General features: G+C 41.8%; 1 protein-coding gene across 2 annotated transcripts in view; it reads left to right on the forward strand.

Moving 5' to 3' along the window:
- KCNH5 (potassium voltage-gated channel subfamily H member 5) overlaps positions 1 to 24,644 on the forward strand; it is a 518,579-nt gene that overhangs the window by 148,212 nt on the left and 345,723 nt on the right. Inside the window, exon 5 of one of the 2 annotated variants that reach the window (XM_077464367.1) lies at positions 15,182 to 15,217. The exons of the other annotated variant lie outside the window; for it this stretch is intronic. Within the exon in view, the coding sequence (XP_077320493.1) occupies positions 15,182 to 15,217 (36 nt within the window). The remainder of the gene's footprint in view (positions 1 to 15,181; positions 15,218 to 24,644) is intronic. 2 annotated transcript variants of the gene reach the window in all.

Below are 24,644 nucleotides of genomic sequence, written 5' to 3' on the forward strand. Positions count from 1 at the left end.
AAGTGTTTTTTCCAGCAGCTTCATGATCACGGCATGCTCTTCATGATGAACAAGACACACACAGATGCCACACGGAGCTTCCTTTTCAATTGCAATAATTCAGCTGTTCTGACAATACGTTGCAAAATCGAACGTCCCTAAATTTCAGCCAGCACATCTAAGGACTTGTAAGCTGCAATATATTATGTTTTTGTTCTTGGGTCAGATATACTTCATGGGCACCCAGATTGTTAGCTTTAGATGACCACATTTTGTACATAATCGGGCTGAAAGAGCCTGTTAAAATTTGTGCAGACTAAGGAGTACGACTGAAAGACCATAAATAATTAATAACAGCACAAAGATGGGCTGCTGTGAGCGCTGTGTAATTAGTTGTTTATTGGTAAAGCATTGTCTTCACTTGTTCGGAAATGAATAAAAAATACATACTGCAGCAAACAACCCTAATAGAAAATGCTGATAAATAATTGATGACCTCTTATAAAAAGTTGCTTGTAAAACAGTACTGGATGATGGAGTCCAGTTTAGTAGACAAATAGAAAAACAAGTCTCAGGTAATCCAGAAACACAATATAGTTGTCCGCTTACAGCTGAAGTCTTTGTTCACACAATCAAAAGGCAAAATCTATTTTTTTGGTTTCAATAGAGTGGGAAGAGTTTCACCCTCTATCAAGTTTTTATTGTTATCCTTGTCCGCATTGGGCGTTCAAGAAAAAATTTCCATCCAGCTCCTTTAAATTTTGTCATCGAAAAAAGAATGTTGTTTTGAACCAACTACTGAAAAATTGAATGAAAAATATGAATGAAAAAAGTTAAAATTCTACATATAAAGGATATGTAAAAGTTTTTTTTTTTTTTCATACATACCTCCTCTGTGCAGTTGGTTTTGGCCCCCACCCCCCTCTTCTGGTGTCCTTCAGCAGTGCTCCTGGGGTCTCCTCATCTCAAAGCGCTCTCCCGTGTCCTGTGGGGGGCCCGCTCCCATGTCCTGCTGCTATGCCCATTGAGACAGACAGCAGGCTCTGTCCTCCCCTCCAGCATCATTGGATTTAAATGACATCAGCGGGAGCCAATGGCTGCGCTGCTATCAATCTGTCCAATCAGGACCCGAGACACCGGCTGGATCGGGTGTGCTCGTCCCTAGCACAAAACCGATTGAGCCCAGGTAAGTAAAAGGGGAGCTCTGAGGGGCTTCAGCACTACAAGAAGTTTTTCATCTTTATGCATAAAATGCATTGAGGTGAAAACCTGTGGAGGTTTACAACCCCTTTAAAGTAGAACTATAGGCAAAACTATTTTCTTTTTCATGCATCATGGGACACAGAGTCAGGCTAATATTCATTACCTACTGAGTTATACTCCATCACCAGGTGAATGGACACTGGTAGACCAAAGGTCTTCAGACAGAAAGTGATCCCCTATATAATCCCTCCCACACAGGAAGCATTTCAGTTTTTTAACAGTGTCTGCAAGGTGGATGGCACGGTTTATTTGAACTCTCTGAGCTCCAGGTCTCTAGTCCCACAAATCAAGGGATTGACCGATCGGATCCATTTTGACACAGACTTGTATGCTTAGATAAATGGTACCCGAGCCTTGCAAAGAAGACTCGAGATCCTGCAAGGTTTTGCCTGTAATGCGGCCTCCTGGCGCTGAACCCTGTGAAGTGGAATCCTGGACACTACAGTGCTAAGGCATTCCTGCAGGGTGCTGTACAGGTCCAATGGAGTGGACCCTAAACATGAAAAGGGTACCCAGTCCTTGAAGGTCCTCAAGTGACAGGAACCTGCCGTGAAGGGTTCTTAGTTTCTAAGCTGCCCTGCGCCTGGACGGGTAAGTGAAACCCCTTTACTTATTATTGTGGAGGTGTCCCAGTGATTGTAACAATCAGTCAACCTAGCTAGAGGCTGGACACCTGTATGCGGTGACCATACGGTGGAGTTTTGGGCTAGCTGTGGGTGGTTGCAAAGTGTACTAGTTTTGCTTGTGTCTTCCAGTTTTTTTTACCTGCATGATGGCGCACGACTGTGTGCCATTACGCCTTGGTTCACCAGGGTGCACGTGCATTCGCAAGAGTGCCACTATGCTCCGTTAGCAGTTTGGTGGCCTTGGTGCATGCGACTTCGCCGCATATGCGCGGTAGCCTTTTAACTGGGCACACAAGGATACACGAATACAGCCAGGACCACGCACACACAGAACTTTCTGGTGCACGAATGGGCAGCACACCCAGCTTATTTAAGCTGTATATGCCAAGCATGCGGTGCTTTCAGAAGGCAGCTGTGGGACACAGAGCAAGCTCTGAACAGACACTTGCATTGGTTAATTTTTTCCTTACCCAGGTCACATGAGTCACCAAGTGTTGCTTGGCAGGCTAAAGGTGCTTAGCAGGATTATTACATAGGGGCTTGGCGAGTCCTATTAAAGGCTCTCCCTTCTGAGGTGTTTTAATACTACACCCAAGTACTCTCTTTTTGTGGCTAGTAAATGTCTTAATAAAAGAGGAGGGGTACTAACACTACAGGGAAGGGCACACCAATGCCGTTGGTAGTTATGAGGAACCTACTCGTATCCCTATTGTATCCCTATTGTTGTATCCCCTGAAAGACCAGAGGCTTCTGGGCAATCTGAACCACTGCCTATCTGGTATTGTGCCTACAGTCAATGCTGCTTTAATCTTTATCACTAAGGTCGAACTGTACTCAACCCTATCCGGGTTAGAGCACAGGATTGCTGGCATGATTGCCTCCATCCCGCAGGGTAGCAGGCAGCGTGACAGATTCCCCCTCCTTGGAGCCTCCTAGTCTGGAGCAGGAATGGGTGGAGGCTGGGGAAGGACTCTGTGGAGGGCCCGGCAGATGAGTTTGTTTCCGAGCAATCTGCACAAGAAGATATCCAGTTGATGTCTGCCTCTCAGTCACAGAGGTTTTTGATTCTTATTCTGACTTTGACCAAAATGGTTCGTTCTGCCTTTTAAGTTGCCTCTTGCAGAGGTGACTGAGCCCCCCTGGTCTTCTTTGGAATCCCTGAGGCCTCTTCAGGCCGGGCAGGCTTCCCCCTACACCCCATGTTGGAACAGGCAGTGTATGCTGATTGGGAACATCCTGACAGGATTTTTGTTCCTTCTAAAAGGTTTTCCCTTTTATATCCCATGGATGAAATGTTTGTTAAAAAATGGAGCATGCCAGCAGTAGATGCAACAGTCTCTTCCTTAAACAAGAACTTAAAGTGGTTGTAAACCCTTACAGACCACTTTAACCTACAGGTAAGCCTAGATTAAGGCTTACTTGTAGGTGCAAGAAATATCTCCTTAACCTACATGGTTAAGGACATATTTTCCTAAAAACGGGCACTGATGTCTACTGTGCATGCGCGTCGTAGACAACGGGTCAGGTGCATTGTGTGTGCCGTTAGTGAAGGCGATCATGCCGTTACCGATGGCTCCCTACATGCGCCGTAGTGATGTCATTGCTGCTCCAGCCAGTCACAGAGCCAGAGCAGCTATACCCGGAAGTCACTCCGGGTATCATGGCGGCAACGGAGGACGTGAACGAGGGTCGCTTCGGGGGATTGCTTCAGGGGCTTTGATCTCAGGTAAGTAGTGGGTAGCCCATAAGAGCCATTTTTAAATCAGCTTTCATCAGTCTAAGACTTTGAATTCTGATTGGCTGCTATGGGTATTGCACACCAGTTCTCTTTGTGCCATGTTGTAAGGGTCAGTCCACCATAATTCAGTTATAAGTGGACACCGTTGGGATGAAAGACTCAGTGGCTTATTGTATCCCTTTGAGACTCCAATAGTTAAAGTGGTAGTAAACTCAGCTCCCATTAATCTAAATAAACACTAGGGCAATAAGTTAAAGTGGTTATAAACCCATTACAACCACTTTAACCTACAGGTAAGCCTAGATTAAGGCTTACCTGTAGGTGCAAGAAATATCTCCCAAACCAAAAATGTTTAGGAGATATTGGCAGAAATAGCGGCACTGATGTCTACTGCGCAGTCAGAGGAGGCCGATGAGGGCAGATGCGGGGGCTTCGATCTCAGGTAAGTAATTCATAATGAGCTAGTATGCTATGCATATTAGCTCATTATGCCTTTGTCCTGCAGGGTGTTTTTTTTTTTTTTGACAGGGTTTTCTTCCTCTTTAGCTTGTCCGGTAGATAATGCACAGGGCTTGAAAGACCCTGTTGACAAAAACTTGGAGTCATTATTAAAGGCTTCCTTTTCTTTGGCCAGTTCAGCTATTGCAGCATTTTGTATTTGCCTGTCTCTAAAGGATCAGGTCAAATGGCCTGATGGGCCTAACCAGGAGGATGATCTGCCTGAAAGCAAGATATTTCTTGAGCCCTGTGTTTTGCTATTGATGCCTTAAAAAGGATTCAGTACAGCATGTTTCTTGTTTGGCTCTCTCGTCTGTACAAATGCGTGGACTCTTATGGCTTAAGAACTGGTCAGCTGAGCTTCCTTGTAAAAAGTTATTGGCAGGTTTCCCCTTTTATGGGGAACGTTTATTTAGTGATCATTTTAACAGATATATACAAAAGATTTCCAGAGGGAAGAGTTCTCCACTTCCTGTGAAGAAAAGCACCACACTTCCCTCGTTTAAAACCTCAGGGACTGCTTCTTCCAATGTCTCAGCATCAAGGCATTTCTGCTGCCAACAGGGTGCTAGGGCCAGGGGCAAGCCGCAGGGCCTGGACCGAGTATCTACTGATACAGTCCTTTCGGATGGAGTCTGTCCGCTCAGTAGTAGCCTCACTCCAGAGGGGAGACTTTCTAGCCTCCATTAATATAAAAGACACGTATTTACACATACCTATCTTTCAGCCTCATCAGAGGTTCCTACGTTTTGCAGTAGAAGAACGTCATTTTCAGTTTGTGGCTCTACCCTTCGGGCTTGCTACAGCTCCGCGGGTGTTCACAAAGATCCTAGCACCAGTACTGGGTCTTTTAAGGGCCCGGGGGATCCTAGTGCTCAGGGATCCTAGATCACTCATTACAGGCTCTAGACAGAGCATAATATGCAAAGTGTGGTATTTGAAAAGCTTAGGCTGGAACATGAAATACCAAAAAGTCAGCCTTGGAACCAGCTCAAAGTCTAAAGTGTGTAGGTCTGATACTAGATACGGTTCAAGCAAGAATATTCTTGCCACTCGTAAGGATCTGTGCATCAGATAAGGAGCACCAAACCTCCCTCCATTTGGCTCTGTATGAATCTTCTAGGGAGGATGGTATTCTCCTTCGAGGCAGTTTTGGAAAATTTAGAAACCTGGCTGTCCTGATAGAACACCTTTGGGATGTATTAGAGCGGATACTGCGAACCAGCCCTTCTCTTCCAACATCAGTGCCTGACCTCACAAATGCACATCTGGAAGAATGGTCAAACATAGACACACTCCTAAACCTTGTGGACAACCTTCCCAGAAGAATTGAAGCTGTTCTAGTTGCAAAGGGTGGCCAACTCAATATTGAACCCTGCGGACTAAGACTGGGATGCCATTAAAGTTTATATGCGTATAAAGGCGGGTGTCCCAATACTTTTGGTAACATAGTGTATGTCTGTGCAACCTACCTGTGAATAATTTATTAATAATCATTCTTCAAGCAAGACAAACAGTTTGTGCTGTTTGCAAAGTGCTTGGATTGCAAGGTTTTATACTTTAATAGTTATTTTTAGTGGATGAACATATTGAATTAGTCAGGATGAATGTAGCTGTTTGAATGTATTCAATTAACCATTTTCAGAAGGATAAGTGTTGCTTACTGCAGATTTCACAGTAAGCAGCTTTATGTGTAATGACCTATATAGCATGGTTTGGCGCTACTATGTAAATGTCATTCTCGGGAAGGAATGTATTAGTTCAGCTTGCAGTGCTGATTTTCTGCACAATAAATGCCCATTGTTGTGCTGAGTGTGCAGGGTGCCTCTGTCTTATAGATCAGCCTATGGATGATCTGATGAGGCACATGGCATGGATCCACGGAGCAAAGTACTGGAGAGGCGACTGGTGTGTTTGTTCTTTTACTGCTCATTATATCTGCTTGATGGGTTCTATGTTTGAGTGCCTTGCACTAATGGATCGTGGTGCTGAGCAATGAAAAGTCACATTTTCCTGGCCCATGGTAATTTTTGTGCAAACATACAGTGACAGGGATGCATCTTTTAATACATTTTTCTTAAGGGAAATATGGAGGCAGCCATTTCTGGCCTCCTCAAAATGCTAGTACCCTGGCTGTAATGCAAAACCTTTGGCGTCAGTACATTGAGTCACTGACTAGTAACAAGTATGCTAGTGAATCAGTTGATTATAAGAACATCAGCATGACAGCCAGACAGTTCGTGTTCACATAAGGCTAGAAAACTTCATACAAGTCAACATTGGCAGCTTCCATGATTTTTCCTGCAAAGGTTATAGTGGAAGCCAAGGCTAGAACTATCTAATTTTAAACATGTTCCCTTTCCCCTCCCTTTTAACTACCCTGTAGAAGGAAGATGCTTATACTTGCCTATTCCGAGGGTGCTCCGGTCATGTGATTGGCTCCCTGCGACTGGCTTCAAGGGAGAGAAAGGACAGCCAACAACAGATGCCGCATAGTAAGCCTATGGGGTACGTCATCACCCAGGCATTCCAGCCATTGTTGGCGATCTCTCCTCTCCTCTGAAGCTGGCCAGCCCTTTGGGAGATTGCATGACTGGACCCCGGAGCTCCCTGAGAAAAGGTAAGTATAAGCATCTTCCTTCTACAGGGAAATTAGAGTAGAAGTTAAAAGGGGTGTGGAAGCAGCATTAAGAGTGGATGGTTATAGCCTGAACTTTCACTTTTAACTTTAAAATGCAGTAGGGTCTAGGGTGTGGTGGTTGACTGTTGGTCTGAAAGGTTCTGTCCTAAAAAGCTGGCTAGAGGCCTCTGGTATGGCTAAGGGTGCCCAGCAGAAAATAATGCATAACCATGCTTTCACGTTAAAATTACTTTTATTGTATTAAATATTTAGATTTGTAGGGGGATTCTGTAACTGTTTACATCTGTTAAGATCATATATAAGTTATATAGGGAGAGCATTGGTGTATTGTTGTTTGATTGACACCCCATATACAGCTGAGTGATTTTAAGTTTCTTTAGATGCACTTGAGCACACAACACTGGGATTTCCATTATGTTCAGTGGTGTCCTTCACACCAAGGAGTAGTTTGGCTTGAAACTAGTTGCTTGAAAAAGTACATAAGCTTCATTTGGGGCATTCATGCATTTTGACTTGAGTGAGAGCACTCGGAGCCGCTGATGAGGGGATTCCACTGGCCCGGCTGTACGTAGCCCAGGCCCCATCATACAGTATCAGTAGAAGGGCTCAGGCAACAGGGGGAATCAGATTGTGGACAAGGAGGATGATTGATGCTAGAATGGGGGGCACAATTATTGGAACCAATCCTCTTGTAGCAGTTAATAGCTAGCGTCTCCTCCTCTCCCTCCCACCGGCTTCCAGTTGCTGCAAGGAGAGCCACACGGGGATCAGTTCTAGTAATAGCCTCTGTGCTGCACCAATCACTCTCCCTATTCTTGATCCAATTCCCCTTGCTGCCTGGGCCCACCATGTGACCCTTTCCTCTGTAATTCTGACAGCTTTCCCTCCTCTTCCTCTCGCGGGCTGCTGTGGGCTTACAGGGGGATGATAAATGTCATATTTACTTGCCCCTTCCTTTTTTGAATGAACGCAGGGATGGATCAGTACTGATCACTCACTGTGCTCAATTATAACTGAAGCATAGAAAACTGTGTTTACTATGCATTCGTTTGTGAATGAACAAGCAGTCTCTGTGCAGAGTGCTCCCTGTTCATTCAACTGCAGTGCATCTAAGGCTGAAGAAAAATGACTAGGGATCTGTGTCCTTATTTATTTTCTCTGATTCAAAGATGAGATATCAGGAATCTGATATACCCCTGATATTTCACGCATATCCCCCTTCCCCCAACAGAATTGTGAAAAAAAATCTAAAATATAATTGACAAAAATTAAGCGCTTATTTGCATGGGTTCTGTGGCCCATACAGTGTGAATGAACAGTCTGTTTCCACAGCTGGGCTGTTTGTTACTTTATGGGGATGCAGCATCTGTACAACCACAGCCGTAGGTCCTAATTTGACAGGTGTGCAGGTGCGAACCATTGTCTCCGAATGCACACTGTCTATATTTGAGGCCATAAACACCCACCTGTCAAATTAGGACCTGCGGCTGTGTTTGTAAAGCTTCTTTGTCCCCATAACCTAACATAGGCTGCCGTCTCACGGCTCCAGCCAAATTTTTAAAGAAAACACTATTCTGACTGTATAGGTCACAGTGCTCATGTGAATGAGCACCAAGACCCCACTCAGTATTGTTTCAATATTTTTGGGGGCCCTGTCATGTAGTCTGTACAGTGCAGGATTTCTAACACGAGGCCTGGGAGCACCTAAAAATGCATGTTTTGCATATGTTTTAAAGCCTGATATCTTTCATTTGGCTGCAAAGAAAATAAAAATGGTTAAACCTGAAATGTGTTCAAGCAATGTGCAAAAATTCCCATACAAATGCTGAAAAAGCCTGAAAATGGCCAAAAACGCTCCGCTCAATGTCAGTGATGCCTTAGAAAAAGAAGATTGGGTAGATAGAAATGAAGATCTATGTCCCCTAGCCAGGGCCTTCTTTAATATTGATTGGGCCCTGGGCAAAAATTTGCTTAGGGCCCCTCTCCCCCATGCAATTTCACTCTCCACCTTCTCTGAGACATACAATAAATAGCAGCTAGACTTAAAATCAGTTTACTGTATCAGATCAGGCAGCGATTGCAATTGGTTGCCAGAGGTTACAGCATATCATTACTGCTTACTGACTGGTTGCTAGAGGTTACAGCACTCCTTAAGGCTCACTGATTTGTTTCTAGAAGTTACAGCACATGATTTCGGCTTGTTGATTGGCTGCTAGAGATTACTGTACAGTAATACTGCTCACTGGTTGCTGTAGGTTACAGCACATCATCTCCTCACTGCAGGGGGCATGATATACATATGAATGCTACCTTATTTACATATCAATGCCATTGGCCTCGGCTATTTACATATGCATGTCACTGCTATTTACATAGGAATGCTGGTTATTTACATGTAAACACAGGGTCTGCATGTGAGTCGTCTGTACACAACAACAGGACTAAAACCTCAAGGGACAAGGGAGTGTAAACTGGGATAGTTGGCAAGTATGAGGCAGCTGCTTTGGGCCCCACAACAATGACGGGGCCCAGGGCAGCTGCCCCTTTTGCCCTGCCTTAAAGACGGCCCTTCCCCTAGCCCTAAACAAACCATTAAACCTTGCTTTGCAGGTGCAGCCCTACTACAAGGGGTGACTTTTACATTTTCTGAGATTTCGCTTTAATCCCATCTACAGCCAAATATTGTTGTGTTTTTTTAATGTATTAATTCTGTTTGTACACAGCTGACAAGGCTTTAAATCATCAAGTTAGTATTTTTCTGGATTCTTGTATTATGTGACACTCGCCAGTTGGACAGAAAGTGGAACTAAAATTCTTCCATACCTCTAACTGTCACTTATGTTAGATCCTCCACCAAAGCCCTGACCCTCTGGTGACAGTATATTGGTTTTAAATAGGAGGTGTAGGCCTACACAGGGTAATTACGTACAATGTAATATAAGCAGGGGTCAACCATTTGAGTAAGCAATCATTCCTGTATCCATTCTCTAATCAACCAATGTTCCGTAGGTAGCAAATGATATTGTGGCAGATGTTTGACATTTTTTCATGTTGATTAAATAATTCAAGGAATTGGTTTCAAGCTCATGTGAAACAAGGGGAAAAAGTAAGATTTTAGGAAGTAGTGAGAAGTAGACATAGTGGGGTATGTGAGGAGTGGAGATGGGTAGGGGAAAGCGGGATGTTTCCAGGGGTGGCCAGAGTGGTCATAGGTCATCATAACTATAGGTAGCCTAGGCTGGATCAGTTAAGCATGGGATGAGCATATTGGACTTATGGTTCTTGGATTTTTAAGAATTTGGATTGAGAGTCCTTTAGAACGCTGGAAAGCTTTTCATTTCCCAGAAGGAATCCATATGGGTTTCTACTTCCTGAAGTTTTTTTTTAACTATGCTTTTGCAAGGGTTTGTTTCACTACCAGGAACATTTTTGTTGCATTCTGGGCTCTTCCTGTTTTCTTCTCGGGTCCTAACCCTTTCCTTCTCCCAAATTATCTTAAAAAGTAGTACTTCTTTTGGAAAAAATAAATAAATTTTTTTACTTAATGTTACTGGTGACTTTTTTTAGTAAATGTCCAACTTCAATGGGGATTATGACATTGTTGCTGTTTTTTGCTACCACCCAGGAATACATTTTAAAACAAGGTGTTTAGAACAGTGGTGGTCAACCCACCATGAGTATCACTCCTGACATTACCAAAGAGCTGCACATACTTTTTCGTGCATGTAATGCTACAGAAATAGCCAGGGACTAGACATACTTTATTAGATAGTCAGATGCTATAGGCATGCTACAAAAGATAGTCAAAGAGTGCAGACATGCCACTTGCATAATTCGGAGTCTGGAGACATGTCTCAATGGAACGGTAGAGACCACTGCCATTACAGTTCCTTTACAAGTCGCTGCTTTGGAGCTTGTGGGGGACTGTTACTAGCCCTTACTAGCTATTGGGGGTCAGCTGAAGAAGAGGAGTCCTTGCAACACACCCTGTGAACCCACTTTTACAGGAGACCATCGTCCTCTTAGAGCTGTCCTTGGGATTGAGGGAGCCAAGCAGGAGCAGCAGAACTTTCTGGCGTCCAGCTCTTCACCTGTCAGCTGGCCACACAGTAATCTTTCTCGTGGACTATGTGCTCTCTTTCACATTTTATTTTGTGGGTACATAATATGTTGTTTTTAATAAAACCATTAGATCCTACACCAGAGGTGACTGCTGTGACAAATGCGAATATCGGACCTCCTCACCAACTCATGACAAAGGACTGGCCAATCTCACACTGTGCTATCGCTTGTGTAACATGCCACTCTCAGCTGCACCCTGCACAAAGATTTTCCAGCTTGTGGGACCTAATCTAGGTGTCGGCAGCCTGAGAGTGATTGTCACTGGGTTCAATTAATTAAGCAATTAACCCTTTTACGCTACCACCACCCCCTTTTCACCAAGCAGGAGGAAACTCTGATACTTATCAATGCCAATTATGATTTTAGAATAAATGTCTGTAACACACTGTCAACACAGGCAGAACTGTTCAGAAGCTTTGTACTTTACACTAGCGCTCATCAAGAGACTGGGATTTGTTTGCATTAAAGGCCTTAAAGACCATTTTAACACTCTTCGAAATGAGGTTTAACCACTTGCCAACCGGCTCACGCCGATATACATCGGTAGAGTGGCACGGCTGGGCAAAACCCCATATGGGTGTGTTGTTCCTTTTAAGAGCTTCAGGGGGGCACGCATTCCCGCTGCATAGTGGGGGACCCAATGGCCATCCGCAATCATGGGCTTGAGAGCCAACACTGGGATTTGTGCGTTTAAACACACATATCCCTGTTCTGTCAGGGCAGAGGAGACATAATGTTTGTTCCTACTAAGTAGGAACAGCGATATGTCTCCTCCCCCAGTCAGCCCTATCCCCATGCACTAACTAGGGAACACAGTTAACCCCTTGATTGCCCCCTGGTGTTAACCCCTTCCCTACCAGTGACCAATGTAAATGGTCCCAAAAATGTGTCAAAAGTGTCCAATCTGTTCCGCCACAATTTTTCAGTCCTGCTAAAAATTGCAGATCACCGCCATTACTAGTAAAAATAATAATAAAAATGCCCAAAAATTCCATAAATCTTTACCATAGTTTGTAGATGCTATAACTTTTTGCGAAAACTAATCAATATATGCTTATTTTGATTATTTTTTTTTTTTTTTTACCAAAAATATGTAGAAGAATATATATTGACCTAAACTGATGAAGAAATATGTTTTTTAAAAACATTTTTGGGGATATTGATTATAGCAAATGTAAAAAAAATATTTTCTTTTTCAAAATTGATGCTCTTTTTTTTGTTTATAGTGCAAAAAATTACCACAGAGGTGATCAAATACCACCAAAAGAAAGCTCTATTTGTGGGGGAAAAGAAGGATACAAATTTTGTTTGGGTATAGCACTACATAACCTCGCAGTTGTCAGTTAAAGCAATGTAATGCCAAATTGTAAAAAGTGCTCTTATCGGGAAGGGGGTAACATTTTCACGTGGCTGAAGCGGTTAATAATGAAAAGATCAAATTGGTGCAAATAAAATATTTACAGAAAGAAGGGTATTACAAGAAATAAAGAGATAATAAAGCAACGGGAATTAAAAAAGTTTTAAAAGAATACCTGCAGTATCCTTTATTTTGACAGAGTTCAGTTGATGAGCAAGGTGTTGATTCTCAAACTTGATAGATGTTTCTTGTTTTGTTGGTACATGAGAACTGTCAAACTGTCCTTGCATCTCCCTTTTCTCTGGAATCAAAGGGACATTGACAGAGGCCATCTAACCAATTAAGCATGGCCATGGGATATTACTGGGTTTATGACAGTATCTTGGCCCTCCCTTACATACAGTTTTATACTTCTATTAATATCTCCCACTATGTACCGGTTACGTTCTGGAGACGGACTTATGGTCCAGCATTGAATTTCATGTCCAGGGATGCTAAACACAGAAGGGTATATCGGATAAGTCTGTCACACTAGGGGTAGCTTAATATTAATGTGCCCTGGTCCTGTTTGATTTTATGAAATGTGTGTGGATTTTGATTGGGTTGTGAATTGGGCAGAGGTCTCCGGCAGGTTGCATAATGCTTGACTGCTTTTTATGATCTCCATTAGTTTTGGGTAGACATTTTATGGCATGCTATGTATTCCTGGTCCTTTAATTGCCCTACAAACCATGGGTGACAAATCTGATGGATTTGGTCATAGTTTTACAATTAGTCTGGTCATCAGAAATAGACATCCTGCCAGATCTCAATTGGCTGTTTACAGCTGTGAAAAGGCCTGTGTGCTGGTTTCTGCTGTCCCAAAGTTGAGAGAACAGGCTCTTTTGAAATTCTAAAATAGAAGACTATGTAGGTGCATTCCTAAGTATTTGCTGTAGAATGTGCAGCTGTTCTACAAAACTGCCATGGCCCACCTATGATTCCTGAACAACATGGCCACTAGCCACAGCTTTCCGTTTGTCCAGTACATGCTAACATTACACCTGCCACTATACTTAAAGGGGTTGTAAAGGTTTGTTTTTTATTTTCTAAATAGGTTCCTTTAAGCTATTGCACTGTTGGTTCACTTATCTTTTCCTTCGATTTCCCTACTAAATGTTTTTTTTCTTTGTTTTCTTTGTCTGAATTTATCACTTCCTGTTCCTCCTCAGTAAGCTGTTCTGGCTGACTAAACACCACTCGGATGATGGTGTGAAGTTTACTGAGGAGAAACAGGAAGTGAGAAATTCAGACAAAGAAAAAAAACATTTAGAAGGGAAATTGAAGGAAAAGGTAAGTGAACCAACAATGCACTAGCTTAAAGGAACCTATTTAGAAAATAAAAAACAAAGCTTTACAACCCCTTTAATAGTCCTCTAAGCAAGAGCCAGTGTAAAAGATCAGAGGAACAAATGCATAAAAAGAATGGACAGCACAGACAAAGCAAGAGAGTATGAAATACATAATCATTTAATGAGTAAACTTTAGTAAAATGTTTTATTCTCCTTCACTGTGATTAAGTACCTGGGCAAGAAAAACACAGAATATTGGCTGCTATGAAAAAATGTTTACTATTATTATTGTACAGGATTTATATAGCTCCAAGAGTTTGCTAATAGCTGCAGATTAGGCACCAGGTGCTTAACCACTTCCCACCCGGCCAATGCATATATACGGCCGGGTGGGAGCCGTCTACTCCTGATAGGACGTTCAGGAACGTCATTCAGGAGTAGCGGGATCGCGCGCGCGCGTGCCCGCGCAGCGGCGCGATCCCGATGTGCTCGTGTCACCCGGACACGGCACATCTCAGATCGGCAGGAGGGCTCTGTGATTGGCCCTCCTGATCACATGACGGCCGTGTCCAATCACGGCCGTCATGTGATGTAAACAAACAGCCGGTTGCTAGGCAATCGGCTCTCCTCTCCTCACATGGAAGTCACCGCTGAGGAGAGGAGAGCAGAACGCTGCAGCCGGCTGATGATCAGTGAGTATGGGCTGCTTTTTACAGCTTTTTACTCACTGATCATCAGTGTAGTGTAAACACACAACACACCACACAGTACAAACACAGTCCCCACATATGTCCCCAAAACACACATGTCCCCAAAACATACATGTCCCCAAATAATAAAAACACATGTCCCTAATAATAAAAACATGTCCCCCACATATGTCCCACTAAAATCACATGTCCCAATGATTATCTGCACACATATGTACGTGATCACCTGCACACATATGTACATGATCATTTGCGTACATATGTCCGTGATCACACAAACCAATTATTATACACTTAACGGAATTTTTTTTACCAAAAACATGTAGCAGAATACATTTTGGCTTAAATTTATGACAAAATTTGATTTTATTGGATTTCTTTTCAAATAGAAAAAAGAAAATATTGTTTTTTTTCCAAATTTCCGCTTTTTTTGCACTTATATCGCAAAAAAAAAAAAACGGAGTCGTGAATAAATACCACCAAAATAAAGCTCTATTTGTGCGAACAAAATGATAACAATTTCATTTGGGTACAGTGTAGCATGACTGCGCAATTGTCACTGAAAGCGCTAGAGCGCTGAAAGCTGAAAATTGGGCTGGGAAGGAAGGGGGTGAAAGTGCCCTGTATTGTAGTGGTTAAAGAGTAATGTTTCTTTAAATGCTATGTTATAATGAAATAGCTTAGTTAACAAATTAGTGGGATGTTATATTGTTGTTCTTTCACCTGGTGTTGTTCACCTAAAAACATGACATGACTATGTAGTGTGACCGTTGCTTGTCAATGTATGTTTTCACCATTGGGATCAACATTTGTGACACTAGGGTTTGTCTCTCATTTTATGTTGACTTTACTGATCATTTCTTATACATAAAATGAAAAAAGAAAAAAAACAAAACCAGCCTTCTTTTTTACACAGCTAACCTTGGACCAACGCACCTAAAAAACACACAAAGTAAGTCTTAGAAGCTGCTGTAGTGTTTTCAAGCGCTCGCCTACATTTTGCTAGATAGAATTTTTCCCGAATGTGAACACTGCTAAGAAATGTCGCTATGGGGAATTTATAAAACTTGGCCAGCAGAAAGTTGGTTGGTGGGGAAGATGTTTTGCAAAATTTAGCTGGTCTGAAAGACATGTAAGGTACAGTTTCTGTTTTTTTTTTTTTTATTTGTAACGAATACTTGCATATTTTAGACTATGTTTTGAGGTAAGTAATTTGCAAATTTGCACAACTGTAAAAAAAAAACCCACAAAACTGCCTGCTTTCCAGCTTGCACAAGTCTTATAAAGGTTCCCCTTTGTTTTTCAGTTTTCCAGTTTGATTTCTGATGCTTTCTAGAATTTACTAGTTGAGCAAAAATACCCCCTGTATCAGGGTTTGAGATTGCAAACCATGTAAATGGACTAGAAGTAAACTTGACCTTAATCGTACTTCTTCCTAGAAGCTAACTGGACCTTTAATGGTATTTCTTCTTGTGTGATTTCAAGCACAGGCCTTTTCAGCAGCTGCTTTGGCTGAAATCACCATTTAGAAGAAATACCATTAGTTTACTTCTACTCCATTCACAATGTTTTCAATCTTAAGTCCTAATGAAGGAGGCATTTTTGGACCCCTGAAGTGCATTGGATACTCTTTGTGCCTCTGGCTTTTATTGGAATAAAGTCATATGTGAATCTTTTATTATGTGTGTGGTACTTCAATTTACATTTTTGTTTCAAGAGTATTGTTTATATTTATACAGTGCCTTGAAAAAATATTCATACCTCTTGAAATGTTCCACATTTTGTCATGTTACAACCAAAAATGTAAATGTATTTTATTGGAATTTTATGTGATAGACCAACACAAAGCGGCACATAATTGTGAAGTGGAGGAAAATAATAAATGGTTTTCAAACTTTTTTACAAATATGTGAAAAGTGTGGCGTGCATTTATATTCAGCCCCCTTTGCTCTGATAAGTAACATAATGAGTTGCACTCACAAACCATATATCTAAAGAAAAGATTATGAAAAATCACATATGGAACCAAAAAGTGCAAGTGGATGAATAAAAGTGACAAAAAAAAACGAAAAAATGTGATGTATGACATTTAACAAATGAACAGTCCTGAAAAGTAAGTGAATGATTTTAGCAATACAATACAGTGACTTTCTCCTGCGACTTTATAGGACAATGTGAATGCACCACCACATAAAGTGCAAGCTTCCCAGCTGCACAAGCTTAAGAGCTTGTGGCTAATACCCAGCCAGGGCCTTTGCTCCTCCTAGCACCTTCAAAGGTCGGTCAAGCCAGGTACTCCTGGAGGCTGTAGGTGTTATCCTGAATACGCAGTCAAATGTTCAAATCAACGTGCTGGGTTTAGAGGATGCAAACAGATACAAGTTTTAGTCCAACATGATCATCAGAGCACATTATGGACTAAAACTTGTATCTGTTTGCATCCTCGTTTGGCTGCTGATTGAGGATAACACCTACAGCCTCCAGGAGTACCTAGCTTGATCGACCATTGGAGGTGCTGGGAGGATCAAAGGCCCTGGCTGGGTATTAGCCACAATGAGCAGTGAGCAGAGACAGATCTGTCATCCGTCAATTAGCTGAGTTGACGGATGACAGGTCTGTCTCTGCTCACTGTGTAGAGACGGACCTGTTAGATCTCTGTTCTCCTCTATGGCGAGATCAGATGAAAACAGACCGCCTGCCCGTTTTCATCCGATTCGCCAGACGGATGGCAAATAGGACCACCATCCGTCTGGATTTAGCAGAGTGGAGCGGATCGTATGCCAGCGGACATGTCACCACTGACATCCGTTGCTCTTTAGAGATGTATGGAGCGTCTGTTTAGGTCCGTCTGAAAAAACTGACAGGTGGACCTAAATGGTCCACATGTGTGAAAGGGGCCTTAATGAAAATTAAATGTTTTAAGTAGGCAAAAAAAGTATTGGGTTAACCAATGCATCCTGGTGCTGGTTGGAGTATCTAGGCTTCAATGACTTCATCAAGAAATTGTGTAAGTATTCACTCTGTTATACAATCAAAGGTCAGTGAAAACACATTTTCAGTTACAGGTAACAATTAAAGTATAACTAAGGTCAAAAAACTAAATATGCAATATGTAATAAAACCAAGTAGGATGTAAAATATGTCTGCCTTTGTCAACTAAATAAAAGTAAATAAAGCAATGTACCTGCTCCCCCTCCATCTTGTCATCCTCTTATACTGTGGAGTCAACCCAACTTCCTAATTTTTCAAATGTTTCTGTTGTTTCCTTTTGCATTATGTCATTCAAGAGACTACAGCCCAGCATTGTGACATCATGGGGTGGGGGTTGGGGGGGTGCTCCTTCCTTTCCTTATGCACCACCTATGCCCTGCCCATGTCCAGACTCTGCTATTGTCCACTGGACATTGAATCATGGAAACCGTAGTTCCCTGTGGGAGATGCAGATGCTGGCTTAGTGGAAGGCAATAACGTGCTAGCTCTGCAACACTCCTCCCAGCATCACTATCTTAATCCAGCGGCGCAGGCTCAGAGGGCAGGTTACTTACAGCAAGCAATTGCAGGTGTATGCTTAGGTAATCATAATTGTATTTATTAAATTAACATACTGTATATACTCGAGTATAGGTCGATCCGAATATAAGCCGAGGCCCCTAATTTACCACAAAACTGGGAAAACTTATTGACTCGAGTATAAGCCGGGGGTGGGAAATGCAGCAGCTACTGTAAGTGGCAAAGAGGGTCAACAATGCCCATCTGCAGCTGCATGTCTCACTGTGTCTATTGCATGCCTCCCTGTGTCCTGTGCAGATCTGCCTACCTCACTGTGTCCTGTGTATGCCTCCCTGTGTCCTGTGCAGATCTGCCTACCTCACTGTGTCCTGTGTATGACTCCCTGTGTCCTGTGCAGATCTGCCTACCTCACTGTGTCCTGTGTATGCCTCCCTGTGTCCTGTGCAGATCTGCCTACCTCACTGTGTCCTGTGTATACCTCCCTGTGTCCATTGCAGCCTACCTGTGCTAATCTTCATCCTTTGTGTCCTGTGCATGCCTCCGTGTGCCCATCTGCAGCCACCGATCAGCGTGTCATAAAAACATACAGTGGCCATTCCAGTATTCAAAAGCCGCGCCTCCTGTTCGTCTGTGATAGGCAGAACACTCAATTTCCCAGCAGTCAGTTTTCAGCCTGTCACGGACATCCGCTCATCCTCGTCTGAGGTATGAGGATGAGGGGATGTCTGTGATAGGCTGAAAACTGACTGCTGGGAAATTGAGTGTTCTGCCTATCAGACGAGGAGGAGGCGCGGCTTTTAAATACTGGAATGGCCGCTGTATGTTTTTATGACACGCTGGCCACCGTCTGTCTACATGACATGCCTGATCAGGTAGGCAGACGGTGGTGACTCGAGTATAAGCCGAGGGGGGCACTTTCAGCCTAAAAAAAAGGGCTGAAAATCTCGGCTTATACTCGAGTATATACGGTATGTAATTTTCATGAGCTTTGTTAAGAGTTCATTAAAAATATGTAAGCTGCCTTTAGTTTTACTTTAAGAAATATGCCCAGTGAAAAAACACATGCAGCCTGCTACCACTGTAGTGCATGGGAACAGGGACAGGCGGTAAAGAGGTTTCAGGACATCTGCAGAATTGAGATTCTGCAAAGGATAAAAAAGGTAAAACCCTCTTCCCTCCTGTCACCCCCTAATTTCTTCAAGAAGCACATTCAGAAATGGATTGCGGCTAATTTTGAGAGTCCTGACAGTGCTTACAAGCCTTGTCAGCACCACTTCCTATACTTTCCTTATGATGACAGCTAAAGCACATTATCAATATCCTAACTCCCAACTTTTTGAGATGGGAACGAGGGACACCTATTAGCAAAAGTATGTAGGCATAGGGCACATCCCCTGCCACGCCCCCTTAAAGGAGAATTATACAAAAAAAATGATTAGTTAAACCCACAGGTGTTTTTTTTTTTTTTTACCATTACTATTCCTTTATATTGGCTTTTGAAATTTACAAATGCAGAATTTAGAAATTGTATGAAAGGTTTAGCGCTGGGAAACACTTTTTGAAAAATAAAAAGTGCATTTTATAAAAAACTGTATAGATCAGACCAAAATGAGGGACAAATGAGGAACAAAGCGAACAAAGGGACTTTGTTCCACAATAGTGACAGCCTCCTTGAAATTAGGGACAATTTCAGTAAGTGCATGGCTCTGTCTACCTCTGTAAGGTTTTATTACTGTTTCTCCACTAGGGAGATTTCCCCTCACTGAACAGAAAATCAGGAGAAATCTTCCCTGAAAAGACACAGGCGAGTACTTTATATATGCGGCCTCACAGAAGTGGGCTTTTTTTTTTTTGTGGGGGCCCCATATATGCCTACCTCCCTTTGTGCTGGTAGCGCACCACACAGAGACCAGGTTCTCTTACTAACAATTGGGACCTGGGACTGACGGTTCCAGGTCACCTGATCACTGTCATAGTGAACAGTCACTGTGAGCCCTCCCCTGGGTTTCCTTCCCCTTCAGAATGAAGAGAATGATACATTGTATCTTCCTCTTCTAGCAGGAGAGTAATTGTAAACCACCCAATTGTGTAAAAAATAAATACATAAAAATAAGGAAGAAAAAATAACCAGATCGAGGTTGCCAGAGTTATTGTTGGGGTCAGGGTCAAAGGTCAAGTTCAGGGTCAGAGATCATGGTCAGCATATTTTGTGTAGAATTTAAAAAACTTTTTTAAATTGGTGTCAGTGTGTTTTAGGCAGGATAAAAAAAGAATAAAAATGAAAATGCGCACCATTCTTTTTGAGCTGTACTATGGGTACAAACAAAAACTAACATACACATATGTGGTATAAAAAAGTGACAAACCTATAATACCGTGAATACTGTATGTAAGTGCACATCTACTTAATAAATTAACTTAAATATTTTGACACAGTTTTACACTATGTGCGGATGCTTGCTGTTTCTCCTACATGTGTCCGGGAGCTGGAGATTTGCCTGATGTGGTTACCCATATGCCGGGAGCCTGGCTTTTGAGGGTCAATCTCCTTGCATCTAACCTTGGGCCAATCGGATACCCCATTAACCATCCTGAAGTGCGGTTGGAGTGATTTTCTACACTTGCACGGTTGACTCAGTACTTGCAGTGTAATGCCCCGTACACACGATCGGAAAATCCACCGGCAAAAGCCCGATGTGAGCTTTTGGTCGGAAATTCCGACCATGTATGTATGCTCCATCAGACTTTTGCTGACGGAATTTCCGCCAGCAAAAGTTTGAGAGCAGGGTCTCTATTTTTCAGACGGAAAAAGTTCAGATCGGAAATTCCGATTGTCTGTAGCAATTCGGATGCGCAAAATTCCTACACATGCTCGGAAACAATTCGACGCATGTTCGGAAGCATTGAACTTAATTTTCTTGGCTCGTCGTAGTGTTGTATGTCACAGCATTCTTGACGGTCAAAAGTTCAGAGAACTTTTGTGTGACCTTGTGTATGCAAGCCAAGCTTGAGCGGAATTCCATCGGAGAAACCATCCACAATTTTTCAGACGGAAATTCCGGTCGTGTGTATGGGGCATTAGAGTCCACACCATCTGGTAAGTGTGCTGGCTTTACACATTGGTGACGGATCATACACTGATGGTGTTTTAATATTCCATCCTCTGGGCGATATAAATTAAATTTTATGGAATTTACTTTTTCACAACAAGAGTTTAATTCACTGGACTATTGATTTTTTTCTGTTGAACTTCAAATTCAAGAACTTTTTCGTTTTGCTTGATATTATTTTTCATGTTTTTTTTTTATCACTATGGACACTTCACATGTGATTTGAGCTGTCTATGTTAGAATTTTGTAGCACGGGGAGTTATATCTCGGTTACCTCAATTCGTATTATAGGTTTGTCACTTTTTAGCGCTGCACTATTTATGTTTGGTTTTTGCACTATATGTCTAGTGGGGTGCCAGCAGCTTTATATACCCTCTATGCGCAGTTCCACTATATCCCTCTAAATATGTGGTATCCCTTCAATCGTCAGGAGAAGAAGAATTCATTTTGGCTTGTTCTTTGGTGGTAAATTATGATAATAGCAAGAAATATACAGCTAAATTAAATTTTTTTTTTAAACTCTTTTGGGCCAGTTTTTCTTCGATAATAAAAAAAAAAATCAGGAGATTCCCCTTGTCCGTTTCAGTGTGTGCGATATAACCTCACGTTGATCTCTCAGGCACTCTTGTGTATTTATTTTCCCTACTCATATTTCTGAATTTACAATTGTCCACTGATAGAAATCATGTTGTTATTAGTGTAGAAAAACATCACAGACCAATGTGAATTCTTGGCCGAAAGCCATTTAAAAAGCTAAATGAGATGGATATTTTTCAAGGCAGGTTTTCAAGTCAGGTTGAATATTGCACTACAATAAAATAATAATAATGCACTTAGGGATGTTGAAAAAATATTTGCTACTTAAAGCTGAACTCAATGAAACAGCTAAATATGGAGCTAAATATAATTTACTGAATATGTGTGAACTATACACCATGAACACCGTATAATTATTTAGAATAAAAAGAATAAGCTATGCGCTGACTGAAACCCAACCATCACTAATTGGGGCACATAGGAGGGCCAGGAGAGTGGTGGGGTATATACCAGGTAAAACAGATGCAGCTCCTCTCAAATTAGAGCTTGAGATCCTAATGCATATAAAAGTATGAACACAAGAGGGCACCTCCATCTAGGTGTAGCGATTTATTAAAAAGAGCATAAAAGACAATAAAAATGCACTCACTAGATAAACGTAATTCAAGGCTTGTCATAGACCCATACAATGCCTTGCGAAAGTATTCGGCCCCCTTGAACTTTTCAACCTTTTGCCACATTTCAGGCTTCAAACATAAAGATATAACATTTTTATTTTTTGTGAAGAATCACCAACAAGTGGGACACAATTGTGAAGTGGAACTAAATCTATTGGATTTTTGAAACTTTTTTAACTATTAAAAAAATGAAAAGTGGGGCGTGCAAAATTATTCGGGCCCCCTTGCGTTAATACTTTGTAGAGCCACCTTTTGCTGCGATTACAGCTGCAAGTCGCTTGGGGTATGTCTCTATCAGTTTTGCACATTAAGAGACTGAAATTCTTGCCCATTCTTCCTTGCAAAACAGCTCGAGCTCAGTGAGGTTGGATGGAGAGCGTTTGTGAACAGCAGTTTTCAGCTCTTTCCACAGATTCTCGATTGGATTCAGGTCTGGACTTTGACTTGGCCATTCTAACACCTGGATACGTTTATTTGTGAACCATTCCTGTGTAGATTTTGCTGTATGTTTGGAATCATTGTCTTGTTGGAAGATAAATCTCCATCCCAGTTTCAGGTCTTTTGCAGACTCCAACAGGTTTTCATCCAGAATGGTCCTGTATTTGGCTGCATCCATCTTCCCCTCAATTTTAACCATCTTCCCTGTCCCTGCTGAAGAAAAGCAGGCCCAAACCATGATGCTGCCACCACCATGTTTGACAGTGGGGATGGTGTGTTGAGGGTGATGAGCTGTGTTGCTTTTACGCCAAACATATCGTTTTGCATTGTGGGCAAAAAGTTGGATTTTGGTTTTATCTGACCAGAGCATCTTCTTCCACATGTTTGGTGTGTCTCCCAGGTGGCTTGTGGCAAACTTTAGACAAGACTTTTTATGGATATCTTTGAGAAATGGCTTTCTTCTTGCCACTCTTCCATAAAGGCCAGATTTGTGCAGTGTAAGACTGATTGTTGTCCTATGGACAGACTCTCCCACCTCAGCTGTAGTTCTCTGCAGTTCATCCAGAGTGATCATGGGCCTCTTGGCTGCATCTCTGATCAGTCTTCTCCTTGTCTGAGCTGAAAGTTTAGAGGGACGGCCAGGTCTTGGTAGATTTGCAGTGGTCTGATACTCCCATTTCAAAATGATCGCTTGCACAGTGCTCCTTGGGATGTTTAAAGCTTGGGAAGGACGCTCTATGCTGATTTGCACTACACGAGTTCGCTGCTTGTTGGATATAAGCTGTTTTAAAGAGACCTCTTTTGCGAGTACCCTATGTTTATTGTTAATAAAATTGGATACATTTTAAAAACCTGCTACACTATGGTATTGCTCTTTCTAATTAATATGGGTTCTATGGAGACATACTAAAGGAGGAGAGTGGAGTTGGAGAGAGGAGCCTTAAAGGGACCCGCACCTGTGTTGTGACCGTCTCCTTGCCATAACTGATTCTATAAAGAAAGTGAAGGAGAAGTGTGGATCCAGAAAGAGGAGCCTTAAAGGGAGCCTCATTTATCGGTTGTCACAGAAAAGCACGTGCATTTTAAGAGATGATTTTTTCCTCTTTTTTGAATTTTGGTTTTTACTTTCCTTTTTTGTACACACACCCTGTTTTTTACTAGCTCTGTAGTGTGTTTATAAATTTGCTTTATAGTTTGCTTTATAGTTTTTTAATTAATTCATATTTTTTATTATGAATTGTTTTTTGGGTTTTTATATATACTTTTAATATACTAGACCCTTTTCAGCTTTGGGGTCAGCGTATTGGACTATTTACACCTACCACTGAAGTTTCATACGCACAATTTGTCTCTGAAATGCGTTCACTTTTTTTTTTTAAACATTTGATATTTTCCATATAAAACTTGCACTTCATGTGATTTCGATTCTGAATTTGATATATAACATTTTACACTAATATTTTTTGATTATCTAACACCATTGTGTGTTAGCACCTCTGCAGTGTTCATAGATTTTCATAGTGCACTTTATATTTTATTTGTTCTGGCACCCTATTTATGATATTTTTTCAACTTTTTTCTACTTATACCCACACTGCAATCAATAATAATATCAGGCCATACATAATCATCAAGAGTGTATTGTACACCCAAATATTGTATTCGTCCTGTGTACCATTTGAGAGTCACTTTATATTTAATTAGAGTAGAAGATGTAACAGCCTCTCTCTTACAATCAAATAAGAATAGCGCGACATCAACTTTTCCCATAAGCTTTATTCTATTGGACACGGTTTGGTCCATATAGGTGTACTCAGCTATTCATATAAATAGCCCTTACTAGGAGTAGCGCAGGAATAATCATTTATTATTTTACATCTACTTTGATCTACTTTTTTTCTAGTGAGTGCATTTATATTGTCTTTTATGATTTTCTAATAAATCGCTACACCTAAATGGAGGCACCCTCTTGTGTTTATTTTTGTTTATGTCATTATTTAGGCCTCCCTTCTTTAGGACCCCTTCACACGGGTGCCTCCATGTAACGGACTCCACTTGCTCAGCAGGGGATTGTTCTGCTGATCCTGCGTTGAGCAGGCAGATGACA

This window comes from Lithobates pipiens, unplaced genomic scaffold, assembly GCF_037356315.1.
Source record: "Lithobates pipiens isolate NorthernLeopardFrog02 unplaced genomic scaffold, aLitPip1_a1.2 Scaffold_30, whole genome shotgun sequence".
Lineage (NCBI taxonomy): Eukaryota > Metazoa > Chordata > Amphibia > Anura > Ranidae > Lithobates > Lithobates pipiens.